The sequence below is a fragment of the Petaurus breviceps genome, unplaced genomic scaffold, assembly GCF_028583685.1.
Source record: "Petaurus breviceps papuanus isolate PSGF00001 unplaced genomic scaffold, PetGlider_PUasm1.0 207, whole genome shotgun sequence".
Classification (NCBI taxonomy): Eukaryota; Metazoa; Chordata; class Mammalia; order Diprotodontia; family Petauridae; genus Petaurus; species Petaurus breviceps.
This window is the reverse complement of record NW_027185850.1, coordinates 29,103,151-29,123,203: the sequence shown is the minus strand read 5'-3', so window position 1 is coordinate 29,123,203 and position 20,053 is coordinate 29,103,151. Positions and strand designations below refer to the sequence as shown.

At 55.9% G+C, this 20,053-nt stretch overlaps 3 protein-coding genes across 9 annotated transcripts in view; 2 read left to right on the top strand and 1 right to left on the bottom strand.

Moving 5' to 3' along the window:
- LOC138165030 (DNA repair and recombination protein RAD54-like) overlaps window positions 1–9,993 on the top strand; it is a 28,998-nt gene extending 19,005 nt beyond the window's left edge. For all 5 annotated transcript variants that reach the window (XM_069093098.1, XM_069093097.1, XM_069093100.1 and 2 more), the window contains 9 exons: window positions 339–465; window positions 4,194–4,268; window positions 4,747–4,877; window positions 5,374–5,484; window positions 7,061–7,184; window positions 7,993–8,071; window positions 8,728–8,907; window positions 9,148–9,311; window positions 9,467–9,993. In XM_069093098.1, the coding sequence (XP_068949199.1) occupies window positions 339–465; window positions 4,194–4,268; window positions 4,747–4,877; window positions 5,374–5,484; window positions 7,061–7,184; window positions 7,993–8,071; window positions 8,728–8,907; window positions 9,148–9,311; window positions 9,467–9,668 (1,193 nt within the window). In that variant the 3' untranslated portion in view covers window positions 9,669–9,993. The remainder of the gene's footprint in view (window positions 1–338; window positions 466–4,193; window positions 4,269–4,746; window positions 4,878–5,373; window positions 5,485–7,060; window positions 7,185–7,992; window positions 8,072–8,727; window positions 8,908–9,147; window positions 9,312–9,466) is intronic.
- Window positions 1–20,053, top strand: part of LOC138165037 (cytochrome b-c1 complex subunit 6, mitochondrial-like) — a 289,794-nt gene that overhangs the window by 264,142 nt on the left and 5,599 nt on the right. The window contains exon 2 of the mRNA XM_069093133.1: window positions 18,964–19,068. Within this exon, the coding sequence (XP_068949234.1) occupies window positions 19,018–19,068 (51 nt within the window). The 5' untranslated portion in view covers window positions 18,964–19,017. The remainder of the gene's footprint in view (window positions 1–18,963; window positions 19,069–20,053) is intronic.
- Window positions 9,920–18,850, bottom strand: LOC138165027 (leucine-rich repeat-containing protein 41-like). 3 transcript variants are annotated; one of them, XM_069093095.1, is made up of 11 exons: window positions 18,443–18,574; window positions 17,601–17,956; window positions 15,388–15,474; window positions 15,068–15,138; window positions 13,326–14,322; window positions 12,000–12,251; window positions 11,394–11,558; window positions 11,200–11,316; window positions 10,821–10,943; window positions 10,659–10,734; window positions 9,920–10,572 (listed from the first exon to the last, which is right to left on the bottom strand). In XM_069093095.1, the coding sequence occupies exons 4-11, from the start codon at window positions 15,092–15,094 to the stop codon at window positions 10,347–10,349; spliced, it is 1,983 nt and encodes a 660-aa protein (XP_068949196.1). In that variant the 5' UTR covers window positions 15,095–15,138; window positions 15,388–15,474; window positions 17,601–17,956; window positions 18,443–18,574; the 3' UTR covers window positions 9,920–10,346. The 3 variants fall into 3 exon arrangements, with proteins under 3 accessions (XP_068949196.1, XP_068949194.1, XP_068949195.1); XM_069093093.1 differs by lacking the exon at window positions 17,601–17,956 and having other exon boundaries at window positions 18,443–18,850; XM_069093094.1 differs by lacking the exon at window positions 17,601–17,956 and having other exon boundaries at window positions 11,200–11,298; window positions 18,443–18,850.

Below are 20,053 nucleotides of genomic sequence, written 5' to 3'. Positions count from 1 at the left end.
GGGCTTGGGCAAGGCTTACTTCTCACTGTATGATGAGGGAGTTGGGTTGGGCTCTTGGGCTCCTGCCCGTTGTCTGGCCCAAAGAAAAGGAAGGATGCAGAGGAGATCTCAGCTTCCTGCACCTTGGGGCTCCTCCCGTGGGGTGCTGCAGGACTTGGAGCTGTTCTCCTGGTTCTCCTGATCTGTGCGCTGGTGGGAGGGAGGGCAGAAGGGGATGGGGCCTATCTGGGTCTGCTGTCTGGCTGTTTTCTCAGAAGCCTGGGGCAGAGGTGCATGTCAAGAAGCCCCCTTGGGGGCCCCCAGGTGACTGGATTTGTCCTGCTCTCCCCTGTCATTAGGGACAGCCCAGGAATTCAAAAAGCACTTTGAGCTGCCTATTTTAAAGGGCAGAGATGCTGATGCGAGTGAAGAAGCCAGGCAGAAGGGGGAGGAACGACTCCGAGAACTTGTCAGCATTGTGAACAGGTGATGCGCCTGGGCCTGCTCACTGGACCTGGGCAGGGGCTGAGTGTCTCTCATCCCTGGGGGCCCTCCTGGCTCTGGGCAGGATGGGAGCAGATGGCCCTCACGGGCCAGGGTGAAGCTGGGCACCACCCTCCCTGGGGAAGAATAGACTTGGGGAGGCCCCCCAGGGTGGCTCTGGTCCTTCCTGCCTTATCTTACAGATGAGGGGGACCAGGACAGTGAGATGACCCCCTCTTGCCTAACCTGACTGCTGTCCTGCCCTGCCCTGACAGCCTGGGCTGCATTCACTGCCATAGCACTATCTCGAGCTGGCCCACCCCCCTCATTTTACAAGTGAGGAAACTGAGGCTCATTTATTAAGTGTCTGCTGTGTGCCAGGTAAGTTCTAGGAGGCAAAGAAAGGCAAAAACAGCCCCTGCCCACAGTTTAGCAGGGGAGATGAGGTGGAAATCTCTCTTTTTTTCCAAATTATTTATTTATTTTTAGTTTTCAACATTTATTTCCACGAGAGTTACACATTTTTCTCCCTGTCTTTCTCCTACCCCCACCCCAAAATAGTGAGCCTACTGAATACCCCTTCCCCCAATCTGTTCTCTCTTATTTCCTCCCCCATCACACCCTCAACTTTCTAGTAGGGCAAGATGGATTTCTATACCCCAATGTTTGTATGTCTTCTTTCCCAGTTGCATGTAAAAAAAACAAATTTTTTTTAACATTTGTTTTTGAAACTTTGGGTTCCAGAGTCTTTCCCTTCTCCCCTCCTCACCCACTCCCACTGGGAAGACAAGCAATTCAACATAGGTTGTACATGTGTAGTTATGCAAAACATTTCCATAGTAGTTATATTGTGAAAGACTAACTATATTTCCCTCCTTCCTATCCTGCCCCCCACTTATTCTGTTTTGTCCTTTGACCCTGTCCCTTTTCAAAAGTGTTTGCTTCTAACTTCCCTCTCCCCAAGTCTGCCCTCCCTTCTATCATCCTCCCTCTTATCCCCTTCCCCCCTGCTTTCCTGTAGGGTAAGATGCCCAATTGAATGTGTATGTTATTCCCTCCTTAAGCCAAATTCAATGAGAGTAAGGTTGACCCATTCCCCTTTCACCTTCCTGCTCTTCCCCTCCATTGTAACAGTTTTCTCTTTCCTCTTTTATATGAGATAATTTACCCTAATCTATCTCTCCCTTTCTCCTTCTCCCAATATATCCCTCTCTTACCTCTTATTTTTATTTTTTAGATATCATCCCTTCCTATTCAATTCATCCTGTGCCCTCTATGTATACATGTACACACATACACATGCACACTCACATATGTATTTATACACACCTACACCCTCCTGTATATACATATAGATGTATATATACATATATATTCCCTTCAGCTATCCTCATACTGAGAAAAGTCTTAGGAGTTACAATTATCATTTTTCCATGTAGGAATGTAAATAGTTCAACTTTAACAAGTTGCTTATGATGTCTTTTTCCTGTTTATCTTCTCATGCTTCTCTTGCTTCTTGTATTTGAAAGTCAAATTTTCTGTTCAGCTCTGGTTTTTTCATCAAGAATGCTTGAAAATCCTCTATTTCATTGAATGACCATATTTTCTCCTGTAGCATTATATTCAATTTTGCTGGGTAGGTGATTCTTGGTTTTAATCCTAGCTCCTTTGACCTCTGGAATATCATATTCCAAGCCTTTCATTCCCTTAATGTAGAAGCTGCTAGGTCTTGTGTTATTCTGATTATGTTTCCACAGTGCTCAAATTGTTTCTTCCTGACTGCTTGCAGTATTTTCTCCTTGATCTGGGAACTCTAGAATTTGGCTATGATATTCCTAGGAGTTTTCTTTTGGGGATCTTTTTCAAGAGGTGTCAGTGCATTCTTTAAATTTCTATTTTACCCTCTGGTTCTGGAATATCAGGGCAATTTTGCTTGATAATTTCTTGAAAGTTGGTGTCTAGGCTCTTTTTTTGATCATGGCTTTCAGGTAGTCCAATTTTAAATGATCTCTCCTGGATCTATTTTCCAGGCCAGTGGTTTTTCTAGTGAGATATTTCACATTGCCTTTTCATTTGTTTGGATCTGTTTTATAGTATCTTGATTTCTCATTAAGTCATTAGCTTACAATTGCTCCAGTCTAATTTTGAAGGAATTATTCTCTTCAGTGAGTTTTTGAAATTCCTTTTACATCTGGAAAATTCAGTTTTCTAAGGCATTCTTCTCCTCATTGGCTTTTTGGGCCTCTTTTGCCATTAGAGTTAGTCTACTTTTTAAGGAGTTATTTTCTTCAGCATTTTTTTGGGTCTCCTTTAGCAGGCTTTTCATGATTTTCTTGCATCATTCTCATTTCTCTCCCTAGTTTTTCCTCCACTTCTCTTACTTGATTTTCAAAATCCTTCTTGAGCTGCTCCATGGCCTGTGACCAGTTCATATTTTTCTTGGAAGCTTTTGATGCAGGAGTTCTGACTTCACTGTCTTCTTTCCGCGCCATGCCTTGATCTTTTTGTCCCCAAAAAAGGATTCTTTGGTCTCTGTGCTTCCTCTGCTTGGTCATATTGCCAGCCAATTACTTGGCTTTTATGGTCTTTGCCATGGTAGAACTCTGCTTCCAGAGAGGAGAGATTTGTCTCAAATAGCTGGAGTTTTCCAGATGCTGGAGCTATTAGTTGGGCACCCTCTCTGCAGCCCCCACAAGCTCTGACACTCTGGCCACGCACCCCAGGACTGTGATCCAAATCCAAGCAGGTTAAAGCAAAAGCGATTACCCTCTGAATGGTTGCTTGGTCCCCCTACTATCCGCAGGCCAGGAGCTCCTGAGGGAGCCACACAGTCCCTCTGTGCCTCACACTTCTCACCCCAGGGGCAGGGGCTGGACTGCACTCTTCTGTCTCCCTCTTTCCAATAGAGTCCCCACTGACCTTTTACTTTGTCTTTGGCATTTATGGGTTGAGGAATCTGGAAACAGCCATAGCTGCTGGTGATTCACTCTCCTGAAGTCTGCTCTGGCCGGGTCTGGGCTGCCTTGGGGTGGGGGCGGAACCACAGCTCATGGGGGCCTGTGCTAGGCTCCCAGTGTGCTGTGATAGACCTTTCCTGGCTGTCTGCCAGCTGCCTTCAGCAGGAGATTTGTTTCTCTCTGTTTCTTTGTGGGTTCTGTAGCTCTAAAGTTTGTTTAGAGTCATTTTTTATAGGTCTTGGAAGTGTTTGAAGCTGGAGCTGATACCAAGTTTGTGCTTTTACTCCGCCATCTTGGCTCTGCCCCTAGATTAATATTTCTAATATGGAAATCGCTCTTTCTGTACCACATGTGCAGTCTCAGTGGGTGATCTCAGAGGGGAAGGCATGAGCAGGTGGGGCCCAGAAAGAGCAGTGACTTGAGCTTCAGTGGGGGCAGCTCCCAGTCTCTCAGACATGGATTTTTGGGACATCATTTGTGGCAGTGTGGGGTGGTGGGTAATGCCCTGGATCTCAAATCAGGGGAGGCCTGAGCTTGGCTCCTGCCTCAGTGGCCTTCGTGCCTCAGGCTGTAATCTCTCTGAGCTTTGGCTTTCTCATCTGTAAAGCCAGGCTCACAAGGCCTGGGGAGCCTGCTCTGGGGTGCTGTGGGCGATGCCCATCGATGCTGTCACTGGGGATGGCTCAGCCTTGGGGCCAGCCCCAGAGCTGATGTGGAGGGCCCTCCACCCCCAAACCCGGCCGCTTTCTGATGGGCCTGATGTCTCTATTGTAGGTGTCTGATTCGGAGAACCTCGGACATCCTCTCCAAGTATCTGCCTGTGAAAATTGAGCAGGTGGTTTGCTGTAGGTATGCAACATAGCAGGTGCCTATGGCCCAGGCCTGGTGTCCTGGAGCCTGAAATCCAGGGGGCTTCTTTATGCTGAGGGCGGCGAGCTGCAGCCTGGGGCAGAGTGCTGACCACTGTGGGCCTGGTGGGGATTGCTGGGGCTCTGGAGTCCTTGCTCAGCCATTCAGCTGGTGACCATCCCTGGCCCCAGCCCTCTTCATCCCATGGGCCCAAGATAATGTTAAGTAAAAACTCTGCTCATCTCACAGTCTAAACACAGACATGAGTATCTGAATGATGAAAGCTGGGGCTGGGGGATTCTCATTCTGTGCTGCGTGGCCTTTGGTCTCTGCCTCAGTGTCCCCTCTCAAGGGTCCTGGGCATGAGGGGCTGAGCCACCAGGCTCCTGAAGGCCAGCTGGTGCTTGGGCTTGGCTGTTGTGGGGAGACCAGGGCTCCATTCGGGGCCCTCTCCAAGCCTGGCTCTTCTGGGCTGTAGGCTGACTCCACTGCAGACTGAGCTGTACAGACGATTCCTCAAACAAGCCAAGCCCGTGGAGGACCTGAGAGCGGGCAAGATGAGTGTGTCTTCCTTGTCTTCCATCACATCCCTGAAGAAGCTGTGTAATCGTGAGTGGGCCTCCTGGCTGCCCGCTGGCCTGGGCCTTCGCTTGGCCACCAGCCCCTGGCTTCATGAGCCCTCCCCCCATTCAGGACAGATCTCGGCAGCTCGAGCTTCCAGCCCTTTCCCTTGTCTCCCATAAATGTGGCATCAGCCCAGGCCTCTATCACCTCCTGCCTCCAGCCTCTCTCCCCTCCAGTCCATCCTCCACACGGCTGCCCTGGGGATTGTCCTTAAGCATGGTTCTGACCACATCCTTCTCTCCCTGCTGGGAAGCTCAGAGGCCATGGAGGAGCTTCTGCGTTGGCAGACAAGTTTGAGCCACAGAAAACACCTCCAGTGATGCTAGACAGGGGCTCAGGGCTGTGGCATGGGAGCCAGACTTTGAGTACTTTGGGCATTCTGATGGGCCTAGAGTCTTCTCCAGGGGGAAGGGGGCTGTGCCTGTGGGCCCCTGCTGAGGAGAATGCTTCTGAATACTCAGCTGGTCTTCTGGCTTTTCAGACCCAGGCCTGATCTATGAGAAGTGTGTGGAGGAGGAAGAAGGCTTTGCGGGAGCCCTTGACTTGTTTCCCCCTGGCTACAGCGGCAAGTCGGTGGAGCCACAGCTCTCAGGTAAGTGCTGCCCTGTCCCATCACCCCGAGGAAACCTGAGTTTGGACTGAGCTTGTGGCCTGGGGGGTTGGGAGGCCTTACCTTGCATCATCCACTTCAAGGACTGCCTTGCTGAGCAGGAAAACAGGTAGGGTTGAGGCCTGGGAGACGTGGAGCCTGGCTGGGGAGGTGGATTCTGGGAGCCTGGGTTTGATTTCCAGCTGTGCCCTGTATGGCCTTCCCCCCCTACTCTCCCCAGTTTCAGGTCCATTTCTAAAACGGGAAGCCGGACTAGACGAGGTGTAAAGGCTTGTCTAGCTCTAAGGCCAAACCTCATCACTGGCCTCCTGGCCTTTGCTTTTTTGTGGACTCTTATTCTGAGTTTCTCAGTGAAAAGTCCTTGGATTTTGAAATGCTCATGTGGCCTGCACCTTTAAGGTCCCTACAGAGAGCATGCTGGTGCAGTTCCACAGACAAGGTACAGGAGGAAATGGAGGGAGGGGAGACAGGTCACTGCTACAGAGGGTGGGTCTGGGCCCTCCCTCTAGGAGACCTCCTTAGGGTCCTGGGGCCTCGACTGATGGAAGGGGCTTCCTTCTCCCTTGGGGAGTGGGGGTGAGGTGGTCCCTGCTTAGAGACAGAGCCTTCAGCCCTCATCCCTTCTTGCCTGGATTATTGCATTGGCCTCCTGGCCTCCATTTTCTCCCATTCCAACCCATCTCTGCTCAGCTGCCTAAAGCAAAGGGCTGACCATGGCAGGCTCCCAGGGACTCTCTTAACCTCCAGCATCACATAAAGTGGCCCCAGCTTAGCTTCTAAGGCCCTTCACAGCCAGGCCCCAAACCATCTTTCCAGCCTCGTTACATGTCACTTCTCTTCCTACACACTGAGCTGGCCTTCTCTCTGTCCCTCCCACACAACTGTCTACCTCCTGACTCCTACCTCTGTGGTGGCCACCCCCTCTGCCCTCCTCACCTTGGTTTCCACAGTCCCTCACTTCCTTCCCCAATTCTGGTGCCCTTACTCCCTCCCCAGTCATTCTGTCTGCATGTGCACATGGGCTCCCTTTTGTCTCTCTTGCCCTTGTACCAGCCCAGCTCTGCGGCTGGCACACAGTAGGCGCCTAATAAGTGTCTGTAGATTTCACAGTGGAAGGGACTTTAGAGCTCCTCCATTTCAGGAATTCTTAGCCTTTATTGTGTCTTGGGCCCCTCTGGCAAAGCAGCCTGGGAAAGCACTCAGGACTTTCAGCAGATCACATTTGTAAGTGCAGAAATACTTGAAGGAAATGCCCAATCTTGGTTGGAGACAAGTGAAAATAAAGGGGCAACTTTGTTCCCATCCAGATTCATGGACTGCCCTCCCCCCACCCCATCTATCCATGCCCCCTGACCCAGGCCAACAAGCCACTTTATAGATGAACCACCTGAGATCAGGGAGCCAGGAAGGGCCTGGTAGAAGTCATGTGGCAGGCAGGTGGTGGCAGAGCCAGGTGTGGGGTGCCTGTCTCTGGTGCCACTGCCACCCCTTGGCTGCTCTGGGGGCTTGGCCTTACTCGTGACCTTTGCGAGGTCCCCCAGCTTGGGTCTTTCCCCAGGGAAGATGCTGGTCTTGGACTATATTCTGGCCGTGACACGGAGGACCAGCAGTGACAAGGTCGTCCTGGTGTCCAACTACACCCAGACCCTGGACCTGTTTGAGAAGCTCTGCAGGCTCAGGAAGTGCGTCTTGGACCCCGACTGGGCCAGGCCTATCCCAGTGGGACCACACTTGTTCAAGGGAGCTTGGGATGGGCCCCTCTGACCACTTGGTTCCAGGACTCAGGCCCTTCTTTTTGGCAGAGTTCACTATTGTTTGTCTCATAGGGTCCATGACTGCACCAAGTGACTTCCCTGTGGGCCCCGTTTGCCTAGAGCCGATCAGGTCATGGTCCTGTGATGCCAGGGCTACGTGGCCCTTCCCGTCAGTGGTCAGGCAGGGTCTTGTGACTGCATGGAGCCAGGGCTGGGGTCTCAGATCAGCATCAGAGCCAAGAGTGACCTCAGCTCACCAGCTCACCTCCTTGTGGGGTGGGAGGCTCCCCAACCTTCTATTGACCACTCTCTAGCACCCTCTGTTGCAGACTTTTATCCAAAACCTGCCTCCCATTGGTTCTGGGGCCAAGGTGAGCCAGGCCGCTTGTTCTGAGACTGCCCCAGATGCTTCAGAATAGTTTTTATCTCTGGGAAAAACCTCCCTCACTCTTCAGTGGCTGGTCTTGCGGCCCCTCCCTCTTATCACCACACTCCTCTCCTTACATTTCTGCTTTCCTCCTGTCCTATCAGTGAAGAAATGGCGACCAGTGTCTGTTGTGACCTGGCAGAGCTAGGATTATTTACACTGACCATCCTCTGCCAACACTGTCCCTGCCTCACCCCTGTGATTGCTGCCAGAGTAGGCTTGCCAGCCCTGGGCCAGGGCTCCGACTTGGGCTCTGGGCACCTTCACTTGATGAACGGATCTTTGTCCTTTCCCCTGCCCTGGGCACAGGTATCTCTATGTCCGGCTGGATGGCACCATGTCCATCAAGAAACGAGCCAAGGTGGTGGAGAGATTCAACAACCCCTCAGTGAGTGGGCAGGCCCCTTGCCAGAGATTGGGGGAAGGGGGCAGCGAGCCTCACCACCAGGGTCCTGGGAGAGCAGAACTGCGGTCACTGGAGGCTCTGGCCACAGGGATGGAGACGGACTTGAGAGAGTCTGGGTGGGAGTGAGACTGAGAGGCCAGGTTGGGGCCACTCTGGGTGGGCTGGGTCTGGGGGTATCTTAATGTTATCAAGGCTGCAGGCAGGTGCCTGCATTTGGGTCTTCTTTGTGGAGTCTTTCATGGCCTCCCCAGCTACTAGCCCCTCTCCCCAAATCCCCTGGTCAAGAAAGGACCAGAAGACTTGGGGGGTGGGGCAGGGTCGGAGGATATAAGCTGCCTTCAAGCTTCCAAAGGGAGGTCACGGGGCAGGGGAAATCAGATGGGTTCTACCTGGCCCTAGAGGGGTAGGCTGATGCTTCATAGAGCTCTTTTGTGAGGTAGTGAGCTCCCCATCACAGAAGGCTTTGGTTGCTGTTTAGGTAACTGGCTTAGGGAGGGGACAAGACTGGCTGTGTGTCATGTGTCTTCTGTTGTGCTTGGTCCTTTTCTAGAGGGCTTTGCAAACTGTCAGTGCACCTATCTCCAGAGGTCCCTGCAGTCTAGCATGCTGACAGGCCCCTCCCCTGCCTGTCTCCCCAGAGCCCAGACTTCATCTTCATGCTAAGTAGCAAGGCTGGTGGCTGCGGCCTCAACCTCATTGGGGCCAACCGGCTTGTCATGTTCGACCCCGACTGGAATCCCGCCAATGACGAGCAGGCCATGGCCCGTGTGTGGCGTGATGGCCAGAAGAAGACATGCTACATCTACCGCCTACTCTCGGTGAGACTTATCTAGCCTTTGGGGGGGAGAACTCTGGCCTGGGAGGCTGGGGACACCCTGGGTCAGCGTCCTCTTCCTTGGTGCCATCACGTTCCCTTGCTGCCCAGGCTCCCACCATCTCTGATGGCCTGTCTGAGCAGATGAGACCCTGCCATGAGTGGGGACGGATGATGAGGCTGGGCCTAGACCAGAGTCAGTCTCCTGGCTAGAGCTGACCCCCACTGCCCTCTCTGCTCCCAGGCTGGGACAATTGAGGAGAAGATCTTTCAGCGACAAACTCACAAGAAGGCTCTTAGCAGCTGTGTGGTAGATGAAGAGCAGGACGTGGAGCGTCACTTCTCCCTGGGGGAGCTTCGGGAGCTGTTCACCCTCAACGAGGTCACACCCAGCGACACCCATGACAAGTAAGGAGGTGGGGAGGGAAGGAGAGCCTACTGCCTCCTGGGAAGAAAGGCCTGAGTATGGCGGGGGTACACCCCACCTGTGCCTGGGCCAGGTCCAAGGGATTGTGGGCTGGGGAGGCCAGAGCCCAGCCTACTGCATTGCACTGTGTCCGCAGACTGCGCTGTCGCCGCTGCGTGAATGGGCGTCAGGTCCGGCCTCCTGCTGAGGGCTCCGACTGCACCTCTGACTTGGCCCAGTGGCACCACAGTGCAGACAAGAGGGGGCTCCCAGATGCTGTGTTGCTGGCAGCTTGGGATGCTGCAGTGACCTTTGCCTTCTACCAGCGCTCACATGAGGAACAGCGTGGGGTCCTTTGAGACCTGGGACTGGATTAGGGCTGGACTGGGCCTAGTTCAGGGCTGCATGGGCCTGGGTTAGGGCTAGGGGGTTGGAGCTGGTGCTGGCTTGGGCATAGGTCGGCCTGGGCAGGGGCTCAGGCTGGTCCAGGCCACTGAATGGCTGCAGCCACCTAGGCTAGTCTTAGCAGAAAGCCTATGCTTATTGCACCAGGAGCCAGAGCTGCCCAAAAGCTGGGGGAGGAATCAACCACACAGCTGGGAGTCAGAGATAGGCAGAATAGATATTTTTTTTATTTTTAAAAATGTAAAAAAGGCACAGAGGAATAATAAAGGCATTAAAAACTCTCTGGTGGCAGAGTGGAGATCATGGTGTGGGCTCTGGGTGGATCCAGGCCACTGCTGGTACTCCTGGGGAGGGAGGGTAGCTCTGGGGGGTCACTTCTCCCCTTGATCCCTGAGGTCCTCTGGCCCTGAGCACAGCAGGGTCAGCTGTTGCCCCTCGGCCCAGGTGAGATTGGGGAGCCAGGGTCCCTGCTTTCTCTTTCCTGCTGAGGATGAGGTCAATCTCCTGGGCCAGAACTTGGGCCTCTGGTGCCATGCCCTACCCCCCAAGCTGTGCTGTGAGCATGGGATGGAGGGCAGTGTTGCTGGACCCTAGCCTAGGAGAGGGGCCTTTATATCCCAGGAAGGCCCTAGTCACATCATACCAACATAGTCGGCAAAGGCCTGGGAGGAGTCCCATGTATCACTAACCACACTGAATGTAGCCCGCAGCCGGCCAATGGCCTCCTGAGCCAGGCTGGGGTCCTGGTCCAGCCAGTTCTGGAAGAGGCAGAGGTGGCCCAAGGTCCCACGGCTTGGATGGCTCTGCTCCAGCTGCTTGGCAAACTCAAGTAGTCCCTCGGGCTTGATGCAGTTGGAGCTGGGATGGGGGGGAGAGGGTCAGAGTCAGGGGGGAAGCCCTGCAGGAAGGGAAGGGGTCCTGCTCACCCTGCTCCAACCACATACCTGATGTCCAGCTGGCAGAGTGCGGAGGAGGAATCACTGGAGAAGATCTCAGCCAGGGCCACAAGGCCTGAGCTCCCTGGAGAAGGAGAGAGGCTGGGTGTCCCAGAAGGCCAAGCTGCTCAGCCCTTTCTGGGTCAGCCCCGCTGGTCCCGCTGCACTCACCAAGGCGGTTGCCTGGCAGCCGGAAGCTCTTGAGGGTGGAGTTACTCTTTATGGCTGTGACCAGCTTGGGCAGAAAGTGGGCCCGGCGCTTCTCCAACAGACGGCAGAAGGACAGGGTGAGCTCTGTGGGAGAGCCAGAGGACGCCTGAGCCAGCCTGCTCTCAGACCACAGCTTCTCGCCCCCATTTTACAGAAAGTAAATTTAGAGCTAGAAAGGGCATCAGAGGCCACTGAGCCAACCTATTCATTTTACAGATGGGGGGACTTGCCCAAGGTCACACAGCTAGTAAGCATGTGAGGTGGGATTTGAACCCAGATCTTCCTGACTGTAGGTCCTGTACTTTATCGCCTCTGCCCTATTTCCTGTTCTCCAGCTCACCTCGGAGGGTGGGGTCCTGAAGCAGCAAGAGCACCTCCTTCTGGCAGTCAGCAAGGTTCATGTCGTGGAAGCTCAGCTTCTGCAGGGCTGGGTTGCATTCTGGGGAGGGCAGGCAGCCTGTGGGGTGAGGGGCAGCCCGGCTGGGCCCGAGTCCTCAGCACCCTGTCCGTCCCCTCCCCCCTGCAAGGTGATACCTCGCAGTGTCTGGAGCACCAGCCCCAGCTCCCTAGGAGAGGTGAAGGTGGCACTGTCCAGTGCCAGCCGCTGCAAGGCGGGTGATGCTTCCAGGACCTGGCACAGGCACCTGCTAGTCTGCGGCCTGCGGGGAAAGCCCAGCTCAAGCTGCTCCAGGCAGTTCTCTGTCAAAAGGAGAGAGAAAGGCAGCACCAGCCTCTGCCCCCAGGACACTTGGCCTTCAACCCGGGCCCTCCTTCCACACTGGGGGGTTGGCCCCGCCAGGATAGTACTGAAGCTTGGACCCTGCAGACCCTAACTCCTCCAGAGGAGGGGCTCAACTGGCAGGAATGATCATTAAATCACAGTCCTCCACATGAGCCTGGGTGGCCGCCCATCCTTAGAGGCCCGAGTGGGGCAGAGCCCTGCCCCTTCTCTCCCGGCTTGTTTCCCTACCTGCCAGGGCTCCTGCCCTGACTGACAGCCTCAAGGGCCCCTTGCAGTTCTGTAAGCCCAAGATCTCAGTAGTTTGATAATGCCTTTCCAGCCATATATCCAGCACCTGACACTAGAGAGGTCTCGAAGGCAGAGGTCACCGTGACTCACCTGTCCTACCACCCCCTCACCTGGAATGTCCTCAGGCCCCATCCCAGGACTGGAGACCCCAGGGGCTCTGGGGCTGTCTTCTGGGCTCAGATGGTCAATGCGGATGGCTAGGGTGTGCAGCCTGGGCAGGACCCTGAGGGTGGCGTGGGCCAGCTCCAGCACAGACAGAGGAGAGAAGAGGTCAGTGAAGTGCAGGGAGTGGAGGCAGCAGCTGGCCTGGGCCGAGAGGGCCTGCAGGCCCTCCAAGAGGTGGAAGATGTTGGAGCCTAGTCCTGCAAGGCAAGGAAGCAAACATTGATTAAGCACCTACTACGTGCAGGACCGGCACACCTGACAAGTATCTCATCTGATGCTCATAACCCTGGGAGGCAGGTCCTCTTATCTCACTGAGGTAGGGAAGTGACTTGGCTGGGGTCACAGAGCTGATAAATAGCCAAGGCCAGATCTGAACTCAGGCCTTCCTCATTCCAGGTCGTGATCTATCTGCTGCCGCCCTAAGTCACCCCGGGGAGTCCTGTCAACTGTAGGTCTCCCCAGAGGCAGGAGTCCCAGCAGGGATGTCTGCTCCGCAGGCCCCAGGGCTGCACTGCCAGATCAATGTCCCCACCCCGCCTCAGCCTGTCTGAGACCCTTTTTTATCCAGCACTCTGAGGTTTACAAAGTACTTTCCTCAAACAGCCCTGAGAGATGGGGAGTGCAGTTGTCCCCATCTTACAGATGAGGAATCTCGAGGCTCAGAGGCTGTGCTTTCCCCAATGTCCCCAGCCAGAAGACGCAGGAGGCAGGATCTGATCTCGGGTCCTCACTCCAGGCCCACAGAACAGGGCCCCAAGAAGCTTCTCGGCCCTGCTTGGGCACTCTGCTCCCCCTAGGATGGCAGGCACTCCCTGCCCCCCCCCACCTCTACTTTCTCTCTGTACAATGGGAATAACCACACATGCTTTCCCTCCCCCTCCGTCTCCCAGGGGTAGGGTCGAAGGCACTCTAACCCTCAGAATGCTACAGACATGGGAGGGTCAGGCCCACTCAGGGCCTGGAGGGAAGCGAGCCAGGAGCTAAAAGCAGGGAAGCCAGCAGGCCCCAGACAAGGCAGTCTGGCAGAAACACAGTCTGGACTGGCATCTGGCAGTGCATACTGAGACATGTCCACAGGGATGCATGAGACTTAGATGGTGGAGGAAGCGGGAACCTCAGGGCCAAAGGGGATGGGCTGCCCCTAACCTAGACTGAGTGCCCTGATGATCACTGGGCCAGCCGGGGTTAGGAGCTGGGCGCTGGCTCTGCCACTCCTTCGGCTCTTCCTGACCTGAGTGGGGGCGTCCTCACTGTGCTGTCATCAGCCTTACCGTTATAGGAGAGCGTGAGCTTCTCCAAGGACACCCAGGAGCGCAGCAGGTGGCACAGCACATGGGTCGCCTCTGTGGACAGCGGGATGGTAAAGAGCTCCAGAGCCGCGATGCTGCGGAAGCGGGGGGCGGTGTCTGGAGAAGGAAGGTGCCTGCAGCTGGGCTCGCACAGACTGCGCTGCTGCCCCTCCTCCTCCTCTTCACTGGCAATGAGGAAGACAAAGTCATAGAGGTCTTCTGGCTCGGCACCAGGCCCTTGCCAGGGATGGGGGCAGGGACTTTTCCTCCTAGGAGCCGCCTGGGGCTGCGGGGCGGAGCCGGCTCCAGTCCCTGGGCCTGGTGATGGGGCAGCAGGACTGCCAGGGCCCACTCCGCCCAGCGTCTGGCTCTCCTGCACAAGCACGGCCTGTTCTTGAGCCTCCCTGGCCTCGCTCTTCCACCGAGTGGCCATCAGGGCAGCTGCTGACTGCTCTGCAGCATCCCGGTGTGGCCCGCCAGGCTCCAGGAGGAACGCAGGCTCCTGGAGAGCTGGGGCTTGGGCCAGGGGGCCCTCCCTGCACAGACTGCAAGGTGTATCACAGGGGCCTGGCTGCCAGAGCCCCGCACTCATGGTGAGGATGAGGAGGAACAGTGCAGTCTCGGGCACAGGCCAGGAGTACATGGACACATGCCGAACACCCCCGTGGTGAATGAGCCGGTGCAGCAACCTCTGCAGGGCCAGGTGAGCAGCTCCATCAGAGAAGAGCAGGTGCCTGAACTTGAGGGTGTGCAGGGAGCGGGCCAGGGTCTGCAGCACCTCGCGCTGGGCCTCGGCCATCAGCTCCCCCACTCCCTGTAGTGCGTTGCAGATGGTGAGCTGGGTGACATAGGGTGCACTATGCCCGAGGGCCGAGAAGCGGCTGTCCTGGAGGCGCCGGTCACATGCTGGGTCCAGGGTCCCTCGGAGCACCTGGCAGAAGAAGGTCTCTAGGAACTTGGTCCGCCAGCAGGGTACACTCTGTGGCCAGATGGGGAGGAGAGACAGACAGGTGAGGTCAAGCCCTTGCAGGCCAGGCTGTGCCGTTTACCTCCTGGTGGCTCTTAACATCTGCTGGCTGGGTGACCTGGGCCAGGGATCTCAGTCCTTGAGCCTCAGTCTCTTTATCTGTGAAATGGGGAAACACTACTTAACACTCCCGAGGCATGGGTTGCTGGAAGGAAGAGACTTTTTGAATTGCTTTTACTATCGCCCTGTCCCTGGGCTCTGCTGGCTTGGACAGTGGCCCTCTATTAAAGGCTTACCTCTGCCCAGATCAGCCCCAGCCCAGGCGTTCATACCAGGTATGGCAGCACGTGAAGCTGTGCCACAGGGCAATGTCAACCTGAAGCTCTGACAAGCTCTCCTTCCCTAAAGCAGCTTCTGGCCTAAACCCACAATCTAAGAGCCTCTCTGGCCATTCTCAACCCCACCATGTCCCCAACCCACTGAACAGATGGTTTGCATAGGGGTGCGTGAAGCTGGCATGCCTTTGGACATGGCCCCAACAGTGCTGCCTTGCTCTCTCAGGGATGGAGCCATTGCGTGTGGATGAAGGGGTCTGTGTTGCCCAGAAGCTGCCTGCGGGGTGCATCCCTGCCCTGCCATGAGCTTGGCTGTCTCCTTCACCACTGAGCAGAGGGGCCTCATCAGCCAGGATCACTCAGAGTGGCTCTGTCCCACATCAGTGCCAGGGGGGAGGGCTGGCAGAAGTGCCTCCCCTCACCTCACAACGGGGTGGTCTTGTCCTCATTACGTCATCCCAGAGCTGATGCCAGATGGCCTGTGTAGAGAGGCCTGTGGAGAGCAGAAAAGCCACGCATCCTGTCACTGCCGGGGCCCCTTAGACTTGGGCAGGCAGCTAGCTGAGGCATCCAGTGCTACTCTCTACCCACCCCAAGCCCTTGCTGGTGTGTCCTGGGGAATGGACATAGGTCTGCCCCATCCATTCCAACAACCCTGTGTACCCCCCAGGGGAAGGGTATGGCTGTTCCCTGCCAGGGGACAAACCCAACCTCTCAGTGTGGCGTGACAGGGACAGCTCACCTTTCTTCTGGGCTGCATGCTCAGCCCTCTCCAGGTAATAGATATTAAGCAGCGGTAAGATGCCTTGAAGTATGGGACCTGGAAGAGCTGGGAAAATCAAGACAAAGTGCTGGGCTCAGAGGCAGGGATCTTGCTTCCCCACTTGCCTGCTTCCAGGAGAGGGGCATTAGAGAGGAAAGTGCCCTGACCCTGTGCACTCATGAAGTGTCCAAAGAGGAGGCTTGGCCAGAGGCCCCAGGCCCCATCCCCTCTAAGGTTCTGCTGTCATCCTTCTCCTAGAGAGACTGCTGAGTGCAGGAGGGAGTGCACCTGCACCAGCCCTTTGAGCACCTACTGAGTGCTGGTGCTGGGAACATAGAGGCCAAAACAAAAAGCTGCCTTGGCCGCCTCTCTCAAGGAGCTGCTATTACAATGTGTAAACAGACAAAGCGGCCTTCCTGCTCTTCCTGTCTCCTGTGCCCAGTGTCTGGAATGCCCTTCTCCCTCACCTCCAACTCTCAGAATTTCTAGTTTTCTTTAAAGCTCAGCTCCCACACCACCCCTACATGAAGCCTTCCCTGATCCTTCCAGTTCTGGACAGCCCCCGGCACCCCCCCCCCCAGTCACGACTGTCACGAAACGAAGAAGAACACATCCAGGAGGTGACCACCAAGGCCAACGGCTGTAGACGTCAAGGGGATCCTCCACTTGATTAACAATGAGTAATCTCATCAGTGACTTTGGGGAGAGCAGTCTGGGCTGAAGGATGAGACCAGAAGCCAGACTCAAAGAGAATGAAAGGAAATTGAGGAGTTTAGCCCTAAAAGGATGGAGAGATCAAGGGAGGGGGTGTCGAGGAAAGGGGAGACCCAGCAGGTTTGTGGGCAGTAGGGAAGCAGCCAGTAGACAGAGAGAGACTGAAGATAAGTGAAAGTGGGGATGACGGGGGAGAGCTGCTGGAGGAGATGGGATGGAGCAGGGGCCCTGATGGATACAGAGTGGGGGGACCTCTTCTCTGAGACAGGAGTGAAGGAGATAGTGACAGGGGCATCTTTGTGCTGCCAGATTAGCAGGGGGGGAGAAGACGGGGCTCTTGGTGAATGACCTCAATTTTTTCAGTAAAATAGGAGCCAACGTTCTCAGCTGAAAGGACGAGGGGAAGGGGGACCAAAGGAGGTTAGAGGAGGGATGAGAAGGTTTGGAAGAGCCACTGTGGAGAGCAGGAGAGGCAGTGAGCAGGAAGGTGAAGTAGGACTGCTGCACAGCAGGGAGGGCTTGGCTGAGCTTAGGTAACATAAATCTGTAGTGGATCCACTCTGGTTTCATTATTTTCTCCAGCTTTGTTCAGTACACAACATGTGAGCATTAATAAAGCCAGTGGATGGTGGGAAGAATCCCAATGGTTAGGATAGGATCTTCAAAAGAATAAAGGGGCAAGGGACTCAGGAGAAAAGGTCAGTGAACTGGAGTGCCAAGGGGTCAAGATAGGAATAGGAGGAGAGTAAGCCAGTTTTCTAAGAATTGAGAGGTTGAGGGATTGGAGGTTTGGTATTGGGAAGCAGAGGGAGAGATGGAATCACAACAGATCATGGTCAGATACAAGAATTTCAGAGTTCACAAACATGGTGAGATCAAGGGTATGATTGTCTTTGTGTATGGCTGAGGTAGGGTAGAGGAGGAGGAGGGCATGGGAAGTGAGCAAGATGAGGACAAGTGAGGAGAGTATACAAAGTATATATACAAAGTATATATACATATACACATATACAATGTGTGTGTTAAAATCTCCTAGTTTGAGAGCAGAAGCTGGGGAGGAGAGAAACAGGCTAGCACTGAGCTTACTAGAGGAGAATGGGAGTATGGTTGGGGGTCTGTAGATAACAAACAGCAGGATTTTGATTTTGACTGAATGAATGGAAAAGGAGGATATGTTACTGTGTGATGATGGGGAAGGGAGAGTCAGAAATGAAAGTGGAGAGCAGGGAACATTCGGAGTCCCCTACCAAGACCAGCGTTGGGAAGGGATGCCAGGGAGGCTCGGTGAGTGTACTGCAATTTAGAGGAAAAGATGTAAGATGAAAGTAAATACTTTATCTACGGAGTAGGCATTCATTCCAGAGAGCACAGAAAGGTAGAGGAGATTTAGAGGGGGACGTTTGGGTTGAGGGGAGTGAGAATAAGGGAATGTTCCACAGAGAATGGCATTTAAATAATGGCAGCTGGAGGTGATTGACCTGGAGGTGTGGCCAGATGGAAGGACGCTAAGCCAGTAGCTGCAGGAAGTCACGGTCATGCACGGGAGTCCTCGGTGCCAGCCTGGCGCTGGAGGGACGGGTGCATGCTGGGCTGGTTCTACGCTCCAGCTTTTAAGTCACAAAGAAGGCGCGGACCCGCATGGGTGCGGAGAGGCTCTCTCCTGGGAGCTCAGCATGCCAATGAAATCGGGCTCCTGGCTAACCCGTGCACACATGCCTGAGCCCGCATACGGCTGTATGAAGCTTCCCTGGAGCCCCGCTTCACTCCTGCCTCTGTTACGGGCCGGTGGCGTACAGATAGGCCTCGATGCTGCTAATGTCCATCCTGCATCTCACTAGACATCACATACGCAACAAGTGGCCATGTTGCGCCCGGACACTGGGGGCTCAGCCCCTCCCCGGGAAGCATCTTCCACGCTGGGTCAGCTCTCGGGGAAGGGGCTCCCCGGAGCTTCCCCCCCACCCTGGGGCGCGGCGGACGCCCTCCTCCCCAGGACAGTCTGCCCCGAGCCTTCTCCTTCCCCAGGCTACACCGCGGCCCCTCCTACGGCACGGACTCCACGCCCTTTCCCTGCCCGCCCCCCAGCGCATCTATGTCCTCGTCTAAGGAGGGGCGTCCGCAGCGGGAGGCCTGTCTGGGTCTTCTCGCTGGCCCGGGATGCTGGAATCAGTCTCCATGGCAACAGGGGCCGCACTCCGCGCTGGCTCCAATTGGGCCGCCTCGTATTTCCATGGGAGCGCTGCTTCCAGCCCCTCTGAGGTCCCCGGTTTCCATAGTAACGGGCTCCGTTGCCCCTCCCCCTCCCCAAGTCCTCACTCACCCCACACCCCGCTCTCCAGGACACCCATGTTGGCACTCACGGCCCAGCCGCATAGTACGAACAGCGCTGGGGGACCGCTGGGCTCTAATTCTGCCGTGGGCCGCCTCTCCCCGGAAGAGGCCTCCATGGCGGCGGCCGCTATGCACGCACGCAGGTGCAGGCTGGCGCTGACGTCGCGAGACCTGGGGGCCGCCATATTGGGCAGTGGCTCGCGCCTGCGTAAGCGTGGGACTGTCGACCGCCATCTTTGAAAAGATTGGAGCGTACCACGGGACGCGCTCTGTGGGGACGGGAAGAAAAGGCCAGTCCCTCTGTTTGGGCGTCTACGAGCCTGCGAGTTCGTGTCGAGCTAGCAGGATCATTTAGGCTCTTCTTTATACGTGAAATCCATCCTCCTCCTGCGCGGGGGGCCCAGAAGCAGCGTCGGACGCGCCTCCCACCCCCTTGAGCGGTGCCGTTGGAAAAGGCCACCCTACATCCGGTAGTGGACTGGACTTCCGGCCTGTGACCCTGGCGAGTCCTTCTTGGCCAGCAGGGAGGAGTCGCGCTTGCTGAAGCTCGAGCGGACGCCAGACATGGTGTGGGGGAGCGGTGAGAAGGCTCTGGACGGCGGGGACCCCAAGAAGGTGAGGGAACACGGTGGGCCATAGAGCCTTGGGGTTGCGGCTTCAGTATTCCCATCGTTGAAAGGCCTGGAATTGCACTTTGCCAGCACTTTTAGATAGATGCCTCAGGCTTTCAGCCTCTCTAACGGGAGGGGCAGCCGAGGGAAGAATCCCAGGTTCTGAGTGGCTCCCAGGTGTGGGGGAACCATTCACACTCCCCGGTCATCCCGGAGGAGGGTCTAGGGCTCCAACTGCCCTTAGGGTGGGGGAGGGGAGAGGGCGGGGTTCGGGGCCTGCGCGTTCTTTGGGGAACCCCCGGCCCGCCTCCCTTTGCCGAGAGGCCACACAAAGAAGGCGCAGGTGGCAGAGGCGGGATGTGGACCCAGGGCCCTATAGCGGGGCAGGACGGTGAACACGGGGACGCGTGATTCGAGGACGATTGTTCGAAGAAGATTCGGGGGTCCTAGCAGACTGCAAGCTCAGCAGCGGGAGTGTGAGTGATCACCTTTCCCTCCCCCTCTGCAGCTTTTGACCCTGCTGACCCCGCTCTCCTCTGGGGCTCCCCGCGTGACCTCCGAAAGATCTTCATCCAGGCCCTGGGTCCCTGGGGGCCCGCCCACCTGCTACTGCTGCCCCGGCTCCCCTCCCCCTGCCGCCCACCCTGGGTGTGACCTTGTGCTTCCATCCGGGGGGCTGGGGTGTCGGCGGGGCTGCCGCTTGTCCTGCAACCCCCGGCTTCTCGCGCCTGCCCTCCCTGGGCCCCCCCCTTCCTGCTCCCCTCCCGCCATCCGCACGGCTCTGAGTCACTGCCCACCGTCCATCTCTTTTGTTCGGAATAGGTTAAAAAAAGTCATCTCCAGACTCCTAAGGGTCCATGCCCCAGCCAGACCCCCTGCAGAGCAGGAGTGGGTCCTCTTTCTGCTCCCCAGCAGCTCCCCTCAGACCTCTTTGTCCCCTTTCTGCACTCTCTCCACCATCAGCTGATCTCCTCGCCCCCCCCCCCCCC

Bases quoted from the DNA above. Each gene is read 5' to 3' on its own strand.
- LOC138165027 (XM_069093093.1), bottom strand. From the start codon at position 18,638: ATGGCGGCCCCCAGGTCTCGCGACGTCAGCGCCAGCCTGCACCTGCGT. The intron at 15,139-15,387 runs GTGAGCTGTCCC...TGCTCTCCACAG, and splicing joins GCATGCAGCCCAGAAGAAAG to GCCTCTCTACACAGGCCATC. The intron at 10,573-10,658 runs GTATGTGGTTGG...CCCCCATCCCAG, and splicing joins CTCTGCCAGCTGGACATCAG to CTCCAACTGCATCAAGCCCG.